Source organism: Procambarus clarkii, chromosome 13 (genome assembly GCF_040958095.1).
Source record: "Procambarus clarkii isolate CNS0578487 chromosome 13, FALCON_Pclarkii_2.0, whole genome shotgun sequence".
Lineage (NCBI taxonomy): Eukaryota > Metazoa > Arthropoda > Malacostraca > Decapoda > Cambaridae > Procambarus > Procambarus clarkii.
Genome location: NC_091162.1, coordinates 32,116,980 through 32,135,107, shown reverse-complemented (window position 1 = coordinate 32,135,107; position 18,128 = coordinate 32,116,980). Strand labels below are relative to the sequence as shown.

General features: G+C 46.6%; 1 protein-coding gene across 16 annotated transcripts in view; it reads left to right on the top strand.

The window, feature by feature from the left end:
* LOC123757282 (peroxisomal acyl-coenzyme A oxidase 3-like) overlaps positions 1-18,128 on the top strand; it is a 546,669-nt gene that overhangs the window by 187,456 nt on the left and 341,085 nt on the right. For all 16 annotated transcript variants that reach the window (XM_069323862.1, XM_069323857.1, XM_069323852.1 and 13 more), the window contains one exon: positions 4,183-4,298. In XM_069323862.1, coding sequence (XP_069179963.1) covers positions 4,183-4,298 — 116 coding nt within the window. The remainder of the gene's footprint in view (positions 1-4,182; positions 4,299-18,128) is intronic.

Genomic DNA, 18,128 nt, shown 5'->3' with positions numbered 1-18,128 from the left:
AATCTCTCTTCCTCCTTCCTGGTAAATATCAAATCTAGCATGGAGGGAACGTCCCCTTCCCTCATCCTCGTAGCTTGTTTAACATGTTGATACAAGAATGTTTCCAGGATGAGGTCTACAAATTTACAGGTCCAAAAATCTTCTGTTTTAGCTTCATATGCTTCCCAGTCTATGGATTTCAAGTTGAAGTCACCGACTATCAACAGTCGTGATCTATCGTTATCCGCTCTCGCTATAATCTCTCTCATTATTGTTATAAGACCTTCACGTTTACTATCTAGCTCCTCCTTTGACCATGTGCTGCTTGGCGGTGGACTATATGCATTTATCATCATTAGTTTATCATCCTCATAGCAGATCTCTAGTGCTATTATGTCAACTTCTTGTGGATTGGCAGTCATTATTTCCTTCACCTTTAGGTGTTCTTTTACCAGCACAGCAACGCCACCGCCTTTCCTAATTTTTCTGTCCCGTCTCCAAATTGAGTAGCCCCTTGGGAATATGACCTCATTTAAAATTACATCTTCAAGTTTTGTCTCCGTGAGTGCAACAATGTCTGGTGTCTGCAGCTGTATTACATCACTTAACTCCAGTATCTTCGATCTCACTCCATCTATGTTGGTGTATGCAATCTTCAGGAACTTGTTCCCCCTCTCCTTATTCTTCACTCCCCCTCTCTCTATTGATTTTGTTGGTTTGCCTTTATGTACCACTTTACTGGTTTGCCTACCCCTATCACTTTGTAGAAAAAAGAATTTATTTCTTCTTCATTCCTGCTCTCATTTAAATGTTTTGCCTCGGCGAGGTTCAGTTTCAGCTTCTCTCTATCTTCTTTTGAAAGATCTCGTCTTAACGACCACCCTTTCCCATCCTCATCCCTTTGCAATTTTCTAGCATTCCTTAGTACTTCTTCCATCTGTTTGGCACCGTTTAGGGTGATCCTCAAAGGTCGATCTTTCCCTTTTACGTACCTGCCTATTCTCCTGTAGTCGCACACATTCTCTCTGTTTGTAAGACCTTCCACGAGGCCAACAATTTTATCTACTACTTTAGCTTCTTCTACAGCTCTTTCTGACCTAGATGTTATCGCCTTTTCTTTGCAGCCAAAAATGATCAGGGACTTACTCCGATCAACTGTGTTTTGCACCAACTTCGGGTTAGATGCCAATTCTTTCCTCACTTCTAGCCTAATGTTTGTTTTATCTTGGTTGCTGCAGTGTTTGACTTCCTTTACTGCTTCTTCTATTTTTTCTTTCTCCTTGGCCACTTGTGCATAAGTGAGTTGCATATCTTTCTTGCACTGTTCTATTCCCTGTGTAACTTCCTCCATCTGTGCTGACAAAAGCTGTTTCTCCTGTTGAATTTCCTTGCCTAACCTATTGTAGTCATTTATGTTTAAATTTACTTTAACTTCTTCCAAAGCTATTTTTAAGAGTTTATTTTCTTCTTCCATGGCTTTGCAATTTGTTTCCAATTGATTCTTATCCTTGCGCAAGTCTTTCACTAAACCCTCAAGACATAAAACTTTGCTATTCAAATGGTCATTACTTTCTTTCAATTTACTAATTATTTCTACATGAGAGTTCACTATAGTATCTAAATTTACCAACTTGTTATGTAGACTACTAATATCAATGCTTTCTTCATTGAATCCCTCAAAATCAAGCTCTGTTTTGTTTTTCCCCTTGCCAGTGGCCATCTTGAATGTTCTTCTCTGCACTGTAAACACTAGGGCAACTTTTTCTCATCCGATTTTTCACTTCCCTTAGCACTTTCCTGTTATCTCACCTATTTTTCAAGAGCACTATACCTTTATGTTCTCTGGGACACCACTCACTACCATCAACCTGTACTAAAATACTTAGGATTGTTGAAATATGCTGGAGCTCCTCTGCTGCAAGTGTTGACCCTAGGGGTGTCACCTTTTTCACCCTTTTGTCAGTTTTTGTTTTTTTTTCACCCTTTTTTTCCTTTTGTCAGTGTGGTGACGTTTTGCTGCGGTTTTGGTACTGCAGCTGCGTGTCGGGGTTGGTTGTGGCGTTATGTTCGGCCCTTCCGTGCTCCCTCTGGGGCTCTCCTTCCTTGCCGGTCTTGCTGTGCCGGGCCTGGTTTTTCCATGTTCCTTGGATTCTCTGTTTAGTCCTCGCCTCATTGTGCTGGCTGGGGATGAGCTTGGGGTCTTCGTCTCGCCCCTCACCTATCCTCCGGTTTTGGTTCAAGTTCCAGAGCCTAGTGGGCTCCCTTCCTTCGTGTTTTTCACGGCTGCCCAGGGGTTTTCTTGACGCTGGGGCTTTGAGGGGACAGCTCGGCCCCGGGGCCTGCAGGGTGGGTTCCCGGGGCTGGGGTAGGGCTCACATGAGAGGCCTCAGGCCCCGTTGGTCCCCGCCGGGGTGTTTCTACTCCTCTGGGTGGGGACTTGCAGTTTTGTGGTGTGGGGTTTTCCGTTCCCCCTCTCCGCACGTGCTTTGTGGGCGTCGGCCCCTCCCTGGGCTTGGTTTCCTTGTCCGTTGTACTCGTTGTTTTCGTCCTGTCGGTGGGTGCTTTTCTACGATCTTCGCCCCTTTTTTCCGGGACGGGCCTTCTTCCGTCAAGTCCCCCTCTTCTTGGGGTTTCTGCATGACTTTTGGTCTCGGGTGGGCCGGGGTTTTGGGGCCTTCGTCCTTTGTGTTTGCTTCTTTTTGTTCTCGAAGGTTCGGGACTGTTTTGCTCCTTCCCGTTTTCTGGTGCGTCTGTCGTCATTCGGTTAAGCTTCCCTCCGGTCCTTTCTAGGGCTTGTGGGTCCTCTTCCCAGCAGCTTCTGGGTGTTGGCCTTTTTGTTCTTTTGTGAATATCTCTTCTCTTCACACTGTCTCGGCGCTCCTAGTTTTCCTGGGAGCGATTTTGCTCCTCCTAATGAGTCTTTTCGCTCCTGCCCTTCTGCGGGATGTTGGTGCGGGACGGCTCCTTGTGCAAGTTCCTTCCCTGTCGGCTGCACTTGTGGAGGTGGTCTTGCACACTTGTGGCATTTTCGTTTTGGTCCTGCGTTTTCTTTTCCCTCCTGGGGCTGTCATAGGATTGGCTTGCGGAGGATGTAGAGGCGCTTGTGGCCATTCCTGGGTCTGGCACCTTGGTTTGTGCTGCTAGCTTTTGGTATCGATATTCCTTCTGCGCCGTTTTGCAGGTTGTATCGTGCGTTGTTGCACCTCCGGCCTGCTTATGCACTGCCTGTGTCGTCCTGGTCTTTGGACAGGGTGCTCTCCTGTTTTTCTTCTCCTTGGTGGTTGTGGCTCCTTGGAGTCAGGTTTGCTTTGCCTCGGTTTTCTTTTTGTGTTGGCATTTACCTTTGGGGGCCGTGTGGCAGAGCTTCTTGCTCTTCTCAGGCGCAGTGGTTTTTGGCTCCTATTGTTGTGATCATAGGTTTTCTTCGTCTGCGGCCGTTCTCCCTTTTTTCTGGCGAATGCTATACCTTGAGTTGTTGTCTCGACTTTGTGTTGTGGAGTGATTCTCCGACCGCCTCCCGGGTATGTTCCCTTGTTTTTTAGGTAGTCTTTGGTGAGGTAGCTCCGGAGAGCCGTAGGGGCTCCCCCCAGAAAACCAGCGTTGAATGTAATGAAACGCCATTTTCTGGGTGAGTCCCAGAGGCTCCCCGGCACCCTCCCGCCCTCCAGTCGGCGGGGTTTTTTCACGGTTTTGATATCCAGCCTCAGAACTGGGGCGGGGATTGCCGGCGCGGGGGTCTGGGGCTTCCCCTTCCCCCTCCCGGGGAGGGGGGAGCTGCGCAGACATGAGGCGCGGCTCGCATGACGTCATGCTTGTTAGTTCATTTTCCTGGGGGGGTTCTGTCCACTCGTTTGTCGATTTTTGTTGTGTAACCAGAATAGGGGTTTGTTTTGTGGCGCTTACCTTTCTGGGTGCCTGTCCCGGTCGATGGCAGATATAGAATGCTCCAAATCACATGTGCATTTCTATGGGCCATTGCTCCCCGTGCCTCTCTGAGGGGGCCAGGTTCGGGCTCGTGGTCCCCGGTAGGCCTAGAACTCCACCCACATCGACTGATGCAAAATAGTTAGGGTATCCATATCAGCCATGGATAGTTCCGGGGAGCCTCTGGGACTCACTTAGAAAATGGCGTTTCATTACATTCAACGCTGTTTTTTTTTACAATAAATTGTTCATTCTTCATATTTGTTTAACTCTTATTAGGATAATGATGTTTGACCACTATGCCATCCCTCGAGAGAATCTTCTGAATCGTACTGGAGATGTATCTCCAGAGGGCATTTACAAGACACCATACAAAGATCCCAGCAAGAGATTTGGTAAGTATATTTTGAGAGATTATATAAATATACATTTACAGTATATATTTTTTGAAACCTCAGAAACCTAGACTATTTTGTTTTCGATTCCTTGCAGATTTCCACAAGCCGGATTTAATTTTGTTAATTTCTGTTACTTCTAAGCAGTACCTTCCCATAGCTTGCATTCTAGTGAAACTAAGCCTTGAGAAGTGCATCAGGTATCTGAAATTTCATGCTCTCTTTCCATGTGCCAGAACCAGAATATAGCTTACTATGAAGTGAGCTGAGCTGGGTACCATAGATAAAGCCAAAACCAAGAAACCCCTGCTATAAAAATAGATGGAACAAACAAATTGCTGCCTGAAGAAAGAAAGAAATTAAAGACAAACAAGCTAAATGATCCAGGCAAGCAACACTAGCCAGGACATGCCTGACCACAAGCTGCTGGAAGCAACACTAGCCAGGACTTGCATGACCACAAGCTGCTGGAAGCAACACTAGCCAGGACGTGTCTGACCACAAGCTGCTGGAAGCAACACTAGCCAGGACATGTCTGACCACAAGCTGCTGGAAGCAACACTAGCCAGGACTTGCATGACCACAAGCTGCTGGAAGCAACACTAGCCAGGACGTGTCTGACCACAAGCTGCTGGAAGCAACACTAGCCAGGACATGCCTGACCACTAGCTGCTGGAAGCAACACTAGCCAGGACTTGCATGACCACAAGCTGCTGGAAGCAACACTAGCCAGGACGTGTCTGACCACAAGCTGCTGGAAGCAACACTAGCCAGGACATGTCTGACCACAAGCTGCTGGAAGCAACACTAGCCAGGACGTGTCTGACCACAAGCTGCTGGAAGCAACACTAGCCAGGACTTGCGTGACCACAAGCTGCTGGAAGCAACACTAGCCAGGACGTGTCTGACCACAAGCTGCTGGAAGCAACACTAGCCAGGACATGCCTGACCACAAGCTGCTGGAAGCAACACTAGCCAGGACTTGCCTGACCAAAAGCTGCTGGAAGCAACACTAGCCAGGACTTGCCTGACCACAAGCTGCTGGAAGTAACAATAGCTAGGACGTGTCTGACCTCAAGAAGCTGGAGCTGGTGCATTGGGAAGAAGGAATTAGGACAAGAATGTGGAGATACTGAGGGCACAGAATTTTTTTTTATTTAATTACATTCAATACAATATTTCTGAGAGGGCTCTAGCCCAAGGGTCCTTAGCTTATTCCCAAAGGTGTCTTGGCAAAAGAGAATTCTTTTTCTGGAGGGGAATATAAGATAAATAACAACAAAAGGGAGAGAGGGAGATGATGGCTTGGACTCAGAGTAGATGACCATCAGCTATTTGTCAAACACCCTAGCACCACACAAGCATGGCCCATGGAACTTCCACCAAGTACAGAGAACTACATGGTTTGCGAATCCCTCGGGGATGATACCCGTCAGTTAAAGTGTAAGTTCGTAAACGAGAAATGTAGGAAAAAATACACGAAAAATGAAGGGAAAAATAGAGAACATTTGAAAAAATCTAGGGGGAAAAGTCACCAGGTTCATAGCTTAAATGTGACAGTATTTTCCACTTATGTTGATAATCATTGTTGATGAAGCATAGTGTAGATATTTTCAAGAATACCTGAATCTCTTCCTATCTGACGGACACTTTGAGGCTACCTGAATCTTTTCTGACTGACGGACACTCTTTGAGGCAAGCTGAATCTCTTCCTGTGTGGGACTATATAAAGCGATCTTTTCAAGACTACCTTACAAATTGATCTTTTCCTATAATCTTTTCAATACTACCTTATGCTTTACAAGCTGGGCTACATACAACTTACAAGTACTAAAGCCAAGGGTGTACGTGAGTGCGTTATTTGCAAGCACACAGAATGAAGAAACAGGAAGCGAAAATCTATCTGTACCTGGTGCACTGAGAGCGAAGTCGCACTGTGTACCATGGACTACTTCTTTGATTATTACTCACTTCTGAAGTATTTAGTGTGTAATACAGTCTGTTACTATTATAGTCGTGTGGGTTGGTGGTGGTGGTGTTGTCGTCGTGTTCCTCCTTTACGGACAACCCAACCCACAACTCGGTAGAGTGCTTATACCTCACTAGGAGATCACCCTTGGCGTTTCTGGCTCTTGGAGAGGGGCTCAACGTCACACATTTAGGGGATGCGGCTCCAACACTTAGCCTCGTTGTCACGTGCACACACCCACTCGAGCCGCTGTGACTCCCCACTCTCTCCTTAGGTGATATGATCTCCTCAATCCCCTTTTGACTTATTAGTATTACCTTCTACCCTGTCTACAGCAGTGTTTCTTGGTTCTTTCTCTCTCTCTCTCTTCTTCTGTACTATTTCATGGGAAGCCTCACTAGGACAAGGGCAAACACCAGCAAATTGGAATACATTTACTGGACAAAGCACATACACAATACATACACACATATAATAATAATGAATCCTATACTCTATACTATTACAATCAGGTTGCACTCCAACATCATCAGAACTCTATCATCAGCTTATCAAGTGGCATCCTATCTCCTGGTTCACCACCTGATACTATCAACCTCCTCAAGTAGATTAAATCTACATACACTGTTGCACCATCAACAAGAGAATATATATATATCTATAAATGTGTACAAGGAAAATCAGCATGTGAATGCAATAACATATATCAGTATAAATGTTCCTTGATACACAACAATGATCAATCGATCACTCTATCAGTCCTAGAACACATACATCTGTAGGTAATCCAGCCTACGTCTGTAACTCTAAACTTCAGTATAAAACACTCCTTGACATAAGAATGCCAACAATCACTCACCTCTCACTGTGTCTTGCACGCTAATGACAACCAAACACTATCCACCCTCTACAAGTAATCCACCAGAACTTCCCTTCCACCTCTGGAAGTTCACTACCCTGATATCTTCAGGTTCTTCCGGGCTTCACTACCAGGATCCTCTGCAGCTCCTCCAGGCTGCTATCATGAAGTTTCCTTGAGCAACTACGGTGCTTCACCCTTCGGCTAGGGTCCTGCACAGCTCTCTTGGCTGCTACACCATGAAGTTCCCTCGAGCAACTATGGTGCTTCACCACCTCTACAGAAGCACGTGACACTCCTCTTCACTGCTTCTCACAGCTCGAGGTCCTCTGCTCCACTACCTTGGAGTCTCATCAACTACTTCATCTGTGCTGGCTTCGAAGTTCTCAGCAACTTCTTCCCCAAAGACAAACCTGCAACCCATTGACACTCCAATAAAAATGTTTCCCCTTTAACACATAAACAAAAATAATCACGCAACATGTTTGCCTCCTATATCCATCTGCTCTCTACATACTGTGAGAGTGGACTCCCCCGTTTTGGGCGGGTCTATACTCCACCTTGCCCGGCGGCGGTCCTCACTCATGGTGGGAGGGTCTTCCACCGTTAGGAGCCGGGCTCCCTCAGTTGCCTGCCAGCGCTCAGAGGAGACGGATGTCGCTTCGTGTTCCTCCCTCTCCACTCTCTTATTTCAGGCCTTCTGCCTTATTAAAACATGTCTAACTCATCAATAAACATTGCTACTGTCACTAGGCACACGACCAACTACAAGCAATCACTATGAACTGGCTTATATCGTGCTTACCACAGATTGTCTAGTCGAGGGCGCTCCTCCCTCTGACAAAGCTTGGTCAGGGCGCTGCCACGGCCCACGATAATGCCTCTGGGCGGTTTAATACTCTCCTCGTCGACCAGGACTTGAGACCACATGTCCCCAGCTCGATTCCACAGCTGGTACGTCTGCACACTTCTCTTCTCTTCGAGATATATCACTAGGGGTTCCTTTCTGACGGGAGCTCGACGGAGCGCGGCTTTCCCCCTGCGATGTCTGGCCTCAAGTGAGGTCAAAGCCCTCCAGAAGCGAGCCTCACGCCTCCAGCAAAATGTCCACATCTCCTAGCCAGTCATTTATCTGTTTTCTTCTTCACTGCCCAAAATCTTAAATTGTTCATCATATCCAACCAGCTATTTTACATATGTGTTATCGCCTCTATATATCCTAGACCTTCTGGTTAGGTCAGGCTTGCTGAATAACTCTCAAGGGGGAGACTCGTTTCTCCTGTAGGCTGAGATCATAACACTCCCCTCCCCTTATTTTTGAGAGTTATTCCAGTGACAAAGCTCTGGATAATACATCCGCCACCACACTGTCTCGTTCTTCAACCGATTGATTCGAACGGTTGATCTGCTTACGTACTCCCTTAGGAGTCTACAATTAGTTTGTTGCTCCTTGCAACATCTGGCTCACAACTTGCCAGAAACATAATCTTCTCATAAACGATCTGACCTCTCTGGCATCTCTTGGCTAGGCTGTCCTCCTTGACGCCTGCACTCCATTGGTCCACTCTACTTATTGTTTCCACCCTCCGTTTCCTCGTCTTCCTCTCTTCACGTCCAGAGTCAGACGTCTGCTGTCTGTACCTCCTCTGTCGTCTTCACACTTCATCTACTGTCATTATACTTCCGTCTCCTGTCATCATACTTCACTCCCTCGTCTTCACCGACGATCCTCCCTTTCGTCTCCTCATTTATCCGAGACATCATCCTGTTTGACTTCCATTGAGTCCTCGGCTTTCCTCTATTCCTCCATGCTTGTATCATCATCCTCTTCCTGCACTTCTCACCTCTATACAACTCCATTTCTTCTCCTTCAACTCTTCTTCGTTCTCTAAAAGTTTCTTCAAGCACTGTACTACATCCAACAGCATTCGACCGTACATGTCGCTCAACCTCTCCTAGAGTGCTCGTAAGCATCTCTCCACACATACTGTCTCTTTTCCTTTCACTTTCTCGGCTACTACTCTTCTTCACTATCTTTTCTTCACGTTTTCTGTGGAACATGTCAACTCCTAACATCTCAAACAACTTAACTCCACTATCCATATGCCTCTGTGCTCGTGGACAACTTGACGCTCTACTCCCGTCCTCAGTCTGTCCACATCCTTCCTCATTCCTACTCAGCACAGTTGCATTCGCCTTCTGACTCTTAATTTCAGCGGTCTGGGCTCTACTCAGGTCCATTCTCTTCACAGTATTCTTCTTTGGCTGGGCCATCTTCACTTTTGACCTCACCGAGACTTCATTTTCCTGGCTGGACCTTCATCAAACAGCCATGCTATATCTACATCGATATCTTCTACCGGTTTAATCGACACTGTCTCATCTTCTCCAGCGTCTTCCTTGTCGGCCACCTCTGCCTTCATCACTACCGAGACAGGGTTCTCAATGGCTTGGTGGCCTCCTGATTCATCTCCTCGGATGTCAGTCAGGTTCACACTCTCAGGTGTCCCACTCGTGCCGCGGCCTTCTGGGCACTCCTCTGGCACAGTCTCCACCATGACTCTTGTCAACACCTTTGTCCCGCACAAGTCATTTCCCAGGATCACTTGGACTCCTGGAATAGGTATATCGGGGCACACTCCCAACATCACCTCCGCCGACACATATTCCGACCTTAGCTGGACAGTACAAACGGGCATGTCACTTGCAGACAATAACCCATATACTTTCATCTTCCCTCTGCCAGCTAACCGTCGATCATTCCCAATCAGGCTTCTCGTAATCAAGCTCTGATTAGCTCCGGTATCTCTTAAGATACCAACTTCTACCTCAGGTTGGCCTCCTACACTGATCCAACCTTTGCTCATGAATGGCCTATACCTCTCATTCACTAAGTTCATCTTCTGTGGTTTGTCTCAGAACACATTAGTATATTTACCTCGGGGGTCACACATGGCCAGGGTCACAACTCTCTTGCCCTGCCGACAATCTCGCATCACGTGACCCAATCCGTTACAATTGTAACACCTCACCTGGGAAAAGTCTCTTCTATATGTACCAAAGCGGCTCTGACTTTGTCCACTCACATGAGAGTTCCTCGGGCCAGGCACACTACTTACACTCTGTGTTGCTTTACTGGACTCTTGATTTCCTGGATCACGAATAGTTTCTTGTTTAGCTCCTCCATCTTCACTTTCAGACGAAGTGCGCGACCTACTCTTCTGAGCTTTAGGGTACTTACTTTTATCTGCCCATTTATCAAAATTCTTCTCACCCCAGACTCTTCTGGGTCTTTCATAATTTCTTCCGCCCCAGACTCCACTGGATTTGCAATTGCTGCGTCCCACCTCGCTTCTCACTCTGTTCTCCCTCAAGCTCTTGTATGCTTCCGTAATCATATCCGCCCTATCTGCGGCATCTTTCACCTCCTTTATCCCTGCTTCTTGGATCTTGAACTTTGTTTCGGGATGCATCATCTCCAAGAACTTCTCCATGACCATCAGTTGCTTCAGGTCAGCGTAAGATCCAACTCCAGCAGCCTCAATCCACTTCTGGAATCGTCTTTCCAGATCTCTTGCTGTCTCAGCAAACGTACATGCTCCAACTTTGATCATCTCTCTGAAGCGCTTCCTATAAGCTTCTGGGGTTAACTGAAACGAGCGCAATATGCTGCTCTTTACTGTGGCATAATCCTGGCACTCCTCCAATGACAATTGGGTGTATGCCTCCCTGGCTGCACCGGTCAATCTTAACTGGACCAGCTGGGCCCATTCCTCCTGTGGCCACTCATTGATACTGGCTACTTTTTCAAAATGCTCAAAGAAGCTCTCTGCCTCTTCGGGCACAAACAAGGGAATGTCCTTCTCCCTAACCCTAACATCTGGTGAGTGCGATACCTGGGTGGTGCTCTCTGGCAACCCATGTTCAATCCTTTGTTCAGCCAAGGTTCTATTCGCTTCTATCTGCATTTGTTTTGTTCTCTCTTTCTTTTTCGACCTGGGCTTTTTCTTTTTCGACCTCTAGTCTTGCTTTCTCTTTTTCTTTCTCCATCTCTAGTCTTGCTTTCTCTTTTTCTTTCTCCATCTCTAGTCTTGCTTTCTCTTTTTCTACCTCCAGTCTGGTTCTCTCTTTTTCCTTCTCGGCTTCATTTTGCATCTGGAGTTCTAATTTCATCTTTTCCAGCTGGAACTGTCTCTCCTCACGCTGCATCTGGAGCTCTAACTGGAACCTTTCCAAGCTCCTATTTCGGCTACTCCTGCTACTGCGGCTACTCTTGCTGCTCCTACTCGATCCCTGAGATCTCACTTCATCCTGCCCATCATCCTCCTTTCCATTTTCAGCTCCTTTTTGGGCTCCTTGCTCTGCCGCTTCATTTTTGGCTCTTAACTGCCTCAGGATCTCATCCTTCATCCCAGCTACTTTAGATGCTTTCAACCAAATGCCACATTTTTCTGCTATTTGTTTTAATTGATCCCTCGTGCAACTTTCCAAGTCCTCAGGCTTGCCTGACTCCACAAACGCTTGCACCTTATCCATCTTTGTCCTGTGAGTCTTCCCAAGAGAGAGAGTATACACCTGCGGTCACACAGTTTATCTATTTCAGCAAGGGGTGTACAAATCCACTCTTGGACAGGGTGTGGGTGTGTCAGTTCACTCTCCCGGACACAGGTCCCCAATTTATTATAGTCGTGTGGGTTGGTGGTGTTGTTGTCGTCGTGTTCCTCCTTTATGGACAACCCAACCCACAACTCGGTAGAGTGCTTATACCTCACTAGGAGATCACCCTTGGCGTTTCTGGCTCTTGGAGAGGGGCTCAACGTCACACATTTAGGGGATGCGGCTCCAACACTTAGCCTCGTTGTCACGTGCACACACCCACTCGAGCCGCTGTGACTCCCCACTCTCTCCTTAGGTGATATGATCTCCTCAATCCCCTTTTGACTTATTAGTATTACCTTCTACCCTGTCCACAGCAGTGTTTCTTGGTTCTTTCTCTCTCTCTCTCTCTCTTCTTCTGTACTATTTCATGGGAAGCCTCACTAGGACAAGGGCAAACACCAGTAAATTGGAATACATTTACTGGACAAAGCACATACACAATACATACACACATATAATAATAATGAATCCTATACTCTATACTATTACAATCAGGTTGCACTCCAACATCATCAGAACTCTATCATCAGCTTATCAAGTGGCATCCTATCTCCTGGTTCACCACCTGATACTATCAACCTCCTCAAGTAGATCAAATCTACATACACTGTTGCACCATCAACAAGAGAATATATATATATATATATATATATATATAAACGTGTACAAGGAAAATCAGCATGTGAATGCAATAACATATATCAGTATAAATGTTCCTTGATACACAACAATGATCAATCGATCACTCTATCAGTCCTAGAACACATACATCTGTAGGTAATCCAGCCTACGTCTGTAACTCTAAACTTCAGTATAAAACACTCCTTGACAAAAGAATGCCAACAATCACTCGCCTCTCACTGCGTCTTGCACGCTAATGACAACCAAACACTATCCACCCTCTACAAGTAATCCACCAGAACTTCCCTTCCACCTCTGGAAGTTCACTACCCTGATATCTTCAGGTTCTTCCGGGCTTCACTACCAGGATCCTCTGCAGCTCCTCCAGGCTGCTATCATGAAGTTTCCTTGAGCAACTACGGTGCTTCACCCTTCTGCTAGGGTCCTCCACAGCTCTCTTGGCTGCTACACCATGAAGTTCCCTCGAGCAACTATGGTGCTTCACCACCTCTACAGAAGCACGTGACACTCCTCTTCACTGCTTCTCACAGCTTGAGGTCCTCTGCTCCACGACCTTGGAGTCTCATCAACTACTTCATCTGTGCTGGCTTCGAAGTTCTCAGCAACTTCTTCCCCAAAGACAAACCTGCAACCCATTGACACTCCAATAAAAATGTTTCCCCTTTAACACATAAACAAAAATAATCACACAACATGTTTGCCTCCTATATCCATCTGCTCTCTACATACTGTGAGAGTGGACTCCCCCGTTTTGGGCGGGTCCATACTCCACCTCGCCCGGCGGCGGTCCTCACTCACGCTGGGAGGGTCTTCCACCGTTAGGAGCCGAGCTCCCTCAGTTGCCTGCCAGCGCTCAGAGGAGACGGATGTCGCTCCGTGTTCCTCCCTCTCCACTCTCTTATTTCAGGCCTTCTGCCTTATTAAAACATGTCTAACTCATCAATAAACATTGCTACTGTCACTGGGCACACGACCAACTACAAGCAATCACTATGAACTGGCTTATATCGTGCTTACCACAGATTGTCTAGTCGAGGGCGCTCCTCCCTCTGACGAAGCTTGGCCAGGGCGCTGCCATGGCCCACGATAATGCCTCTGGGCGGTTTAATACTCTCCTCGTCGACCAGGACTTGAGACCACACATCCCCAGCTCGATTCCACAGCTGGTACGTCTGCACACTTCTCTTCTCTTCGAGATATATCACTAGGGGTTCCTTTCTGACGGGAGCTCGACGGAGCGCGGCTTTCCCCCTGCGATGTCTGGCCTCAAGTGAGGTCAAAGCCCTCCAGAAGCGAGCCTTACGCCTCCAGCAAAATGTCCACATCTCCTAGCCAGTCATTTATCTGTTTTCTTCTTCACTGCCCATAATGTTAAATTGTTCATCATATCCAACCAGCTATTTTACATATGTGTTATTGCCTCTATATATACTAGACCTTCTGGTTAGGTCAGGCTTGCTGAATAACTCTCAAGGGGGAGACTCCTTTCTCCTGTAGGCTGAGATCATAACAGTTACTGTGTAAATAGCGTGTGAAACTGTACATATTGTAATTTTAGTGAATTTTTAACAGGTAATATTACGACAATAAACACTTATTGTGGACACATTACTGACACATGTATCACAGTTCCATGGAACATTATGAATGTTCCATGTATACATATTGTAAAGGACACAAATATGCATCATATACGATAAAAAAAACAAATAAAACCACATTTTAAATACATAAAACAAATAATTGAAAATATATTTGTGGCAACACCCGGTGCTTGAATGGCCTGCGCGACTGTGTCTGGGCAATTCACCCATGGGCAACTAGGCCCTGATGTCACAGCACACCTTGTCCACGTCCCCACAGCCAAAGTAAGTGGAATTTGGTATTTATTTTTACATAGACATGTTCAGGGAAGGGAATTTATCATTTTACGAAGAAAAAATAATTTTTTGGGAACACTTTATTTCATGCACACCGGGGGAATTTCACAATAAACTCGGCGCAGCACGGTGGTTAAAATTCTATAAACACCCCCCACTCCGAGGCAGTGAAGCTATTAACCCTTAACCACCGTGTTGCGCCGAGTTTATTGTGAAATTCCCCTTGTGCACATGAAATAAAGTGTTCCCAAAAAATTTTTTTTTCTTTGTAAAATGATAAATTCCCTTCCCTGAACGTGTCTATGTAAAAATAAATATCAAATTCCACTTACTGGAATTCCACCACTTACATTTTGCTGTGGGGGATGTGGTGAAGGTGCCTCTGACGTCATCAGGGGCTGGTCGCCCGTGCCATTGAAGCACCGCGTGTTGCCACTAATATATTTTCAATTATTTGTTCTCTGTATTTCCAATGCAGTTTTATTTATTTTTTATCGTATATGATGCATATTTGTATCCTTTACAATATGTATACAGTAGAACGTTTATAATGTTCCATGGAACTGTGATACATGTGTCAGTAATGTGTCCACAATAAATGTTTATTGTCGTAATATTACTTGTTAAAAATTCATTAAAATTACAATATGTACAGTTTCACACACTATTTACACAGTAACACACTATATTACACACTCAGTACTTCGGAAGTGAGTACAGTACAACCTCCATTCAACGTACTAGATGGGACCAACTCTAGTGTGTTGGAGCGTTGGATGCGTTGCAAGGGGTGACCTTCTGGAGGCGTTTGTGTCAGTGTCTTTTTTTTTCTTGTACACAATAAAAATGCATTATCATATTGCATACTGTACCTATATATAATTACCCTACTAAAAAATACTTTGTTACATTTGTTATTTATCTTATTGTTGGAGTTTTGTCCAGCTTGAAGTCTCATTGAGTTGTGAATGCTGTACAGTAAATATGTACTGTAGTGTATTATGCCATTAGCACTGTGTTGATTAAGTAGTTCTGCTGTATGTTGAGTACTACAATACAGTTTATGAAAACTATTGTACACTAAAATTACGGCAACTTTAATTTTAACACTATGTACACACTTCAAACTTGTGCTGGGTACGGCTATGCTCGTGCTGGATACAGCTGTTCTCGTGCTGGGTACGACTGTTCTTGTGCTGGGTACGGCTGTTCTTGTGCTGGGTACGGCTGTTCTTGTGCTGGGTACGGCTGTTCTTGTGCTGGGTACAGATGTGCTCGTTCTGGTTGATTTTCTGCTACTAGTTCTTACAAAATATTGCTTCATTGTTGGCATTAATAAGGCACTATTAGTAAACCCCTGAGACATTTTGTTGTATATCAATACAACTGTAGTCAAAAAATTGTAAATTCCACGATTATTCTTCCACTGGCGGTTAAATACTGTACGTCAATCGCAGACAAAGCTAAGGGCACTGCGTGCATACTGTACGAACGCAGACTAGGTCTTTACGTACACCCTACAGTAGGCCAGTGTTTAAGCCAGATCCAGTAACATAAATTTCTCTCAAATATTAGATTTACATCAAATTATATATTTTTGGGATATATATTTAGTTTAGCAACATTATTACGATAATAAGAGCTATAAAAAATACTCATTTTAGAACTGATTTATTAATTTCATTATTTCGAAGCCGTAGGTCACTGAACTGTGGTGACGAAATCGAACAAAGAAGCATGGTGTTGTGTTCGATTTCCAGTAAGATAAATTTCTCTCAAATATTGGATTAACATCAAATTATATATTTTTGGGTTATATATTTAGTTTAGCAACATTATTACGATAATAAGAGCTATAAAAATACTTATTTTAAAACCTATTTATTAATTTTAATCTTCTGGGAGGAGCCCCATCGGCTCCCTGGAGCTATCCCCGGCTGATATGCTAATGTCAGACTTTGGCATCAGTCAAGTGTATGGAGTTCTTAGGCCTACCTGGGAACCACGGCCAGAACCAGGCCCCCTCAGAGAGGCAAGGAGAGGAACAGCCTATAGAAGCCCCCGTGTGGTTGGAAGCATTCTGTCTGCCATCGACCGGAACAGGCACCCAGAAAAGTAAGTGCCTCAAAACAAACCCCTATTGTGGTTAAAATTGCTACCAAAAGCCGAACTAGTGGATAGAACTCCCCAACAGAAAACAAGCAAACTAGTGTGACGTCACACGCCGCCGCGCTGCTGTCTGCGCAGCTCCCCCCTCCCCCGGGAGGGGGAAGGGGGAGCCCCAGACCCCCCACGCCGGCTACCCACACCTCAGTTCTTGAGGCTGATGCTATGGGCAAAGGTCGTGTGCTCTGGCTCCGGTGTCACTACAGCACTGTGCTTTGCGTGTGGTGTTTGTTTTTGTGGGTGCGAGAGCCAGGAGTTATCTTTAGTACTCGGGCTGCATGCGCCCCTTCCCTAGGTGCCCTGTAAGTACTGCCCTTGGGGCTTGGGGCCACCTTCCACAGGCTCCTTGGAGTCTGCCTTTGCTGGTCCGTTTTACCTTTTCGGTTTTTCGGCCGCCTGTTGGGCTCTTGGGTGTTCTGTTCTCCCTTGTTACCGGCAGGTAAGAGGCAGTTTGCACTGGTGGGGGCGCAGGATGCTTTTCAGCTTGTATTCCTGACATCGCGGCCGGCTCTGTTCCTTGGGGTTTGCTGTCCTCTTGCGGGGTTTTGTTTTTCTTTTTGTTTTTGCCTGGTGGGGGTTCCGTCCTATTATTTCATTAGTTTTTGCCCTTCCACGGTTCTCCTCGGTGGCGCCCCCTGCTAGGTCCCCGTGAGTGTACAGCTATAGAAGTTCGCTTGGTAGTTTTGGGCGCCGGTTAGCAGCGCCCTGCCTGGGACTACCTGAGCGCGAGTCCTCTTAAAGTAAACGCTCAGGACCCTGGGAATCCCCTAGGGGGCGCGTGGGTCTGATGGATGTGACCCCGGAGTCCCTGCTTGCTGTGTGCGAGTTTGAGGGTTGCTCGGTCCCCTTGTCTCAGGGTGACCCTCATTGTTTTTGCCTCTGCCATGCTGCCTGTTGGGTCGGTGATACTTTCGACCCTGAGTCTTGTGAGTGTTGCTGCTTGCTTGTGACTCTGTTTACCCAATCCTCTGATGATTCTCTTCGGGTACAGGCGGCGCGTGCGTTGCAGTCTAGGTTTCGTCTGTTGCAACGTGCTCTGTTGCTCACCCGGATGCCCCGGGGCTGCCCCGCTTTGCTTTTCGAGACCCAGACTTGGGGGTGGGGGTCGCTTCGATCCTGGTTCAGTCCGCACCTCCTCGTCCTTCCCCTTCTGTTCGTTCTGGTCCCGCCCCCCTTCTTCCGGCCCCGAAACGTCTGCGGGTTTCAGGGTCGGAGCAGAGGTTACTTCATCTCGAGACTCGGGCAGCTTCGGGGGGGTGCCCCTTTTAGGGAGGCGGCAGAGGCATTCGAGTTTTATCTCCCGGCCAAAGCTTCTGGGTCTGACTAGTGGGCCCCCCTTCCTCCAGCTTTTCCGGCTGCTCTGTCCTTGTCTTGTGGAGTCGGGGCTTGGGGAGAGGACTCGGCCTCGGGTCCTGTGGTGAAGGACCTCGAGGCTGGGGAGGGGCTGACTTGGGGACCTTGGGCCCCGCTGGACCCCGCCTGGGTTTCTCTTCCTTCTGAGCGGGGCTTACTGTTACAAGGAGTGGGGTTTTCTTTAACCCCCTCTGCGTACGAGTTGGATTTGGTGTTGGCCCCTCCCCGGGTTCGGTTCTGTGTTCCCCCAGGTACGTCAGTTCTGTCTTAACAGAGGTTTTCGGCTTATCGCATCCAACCTG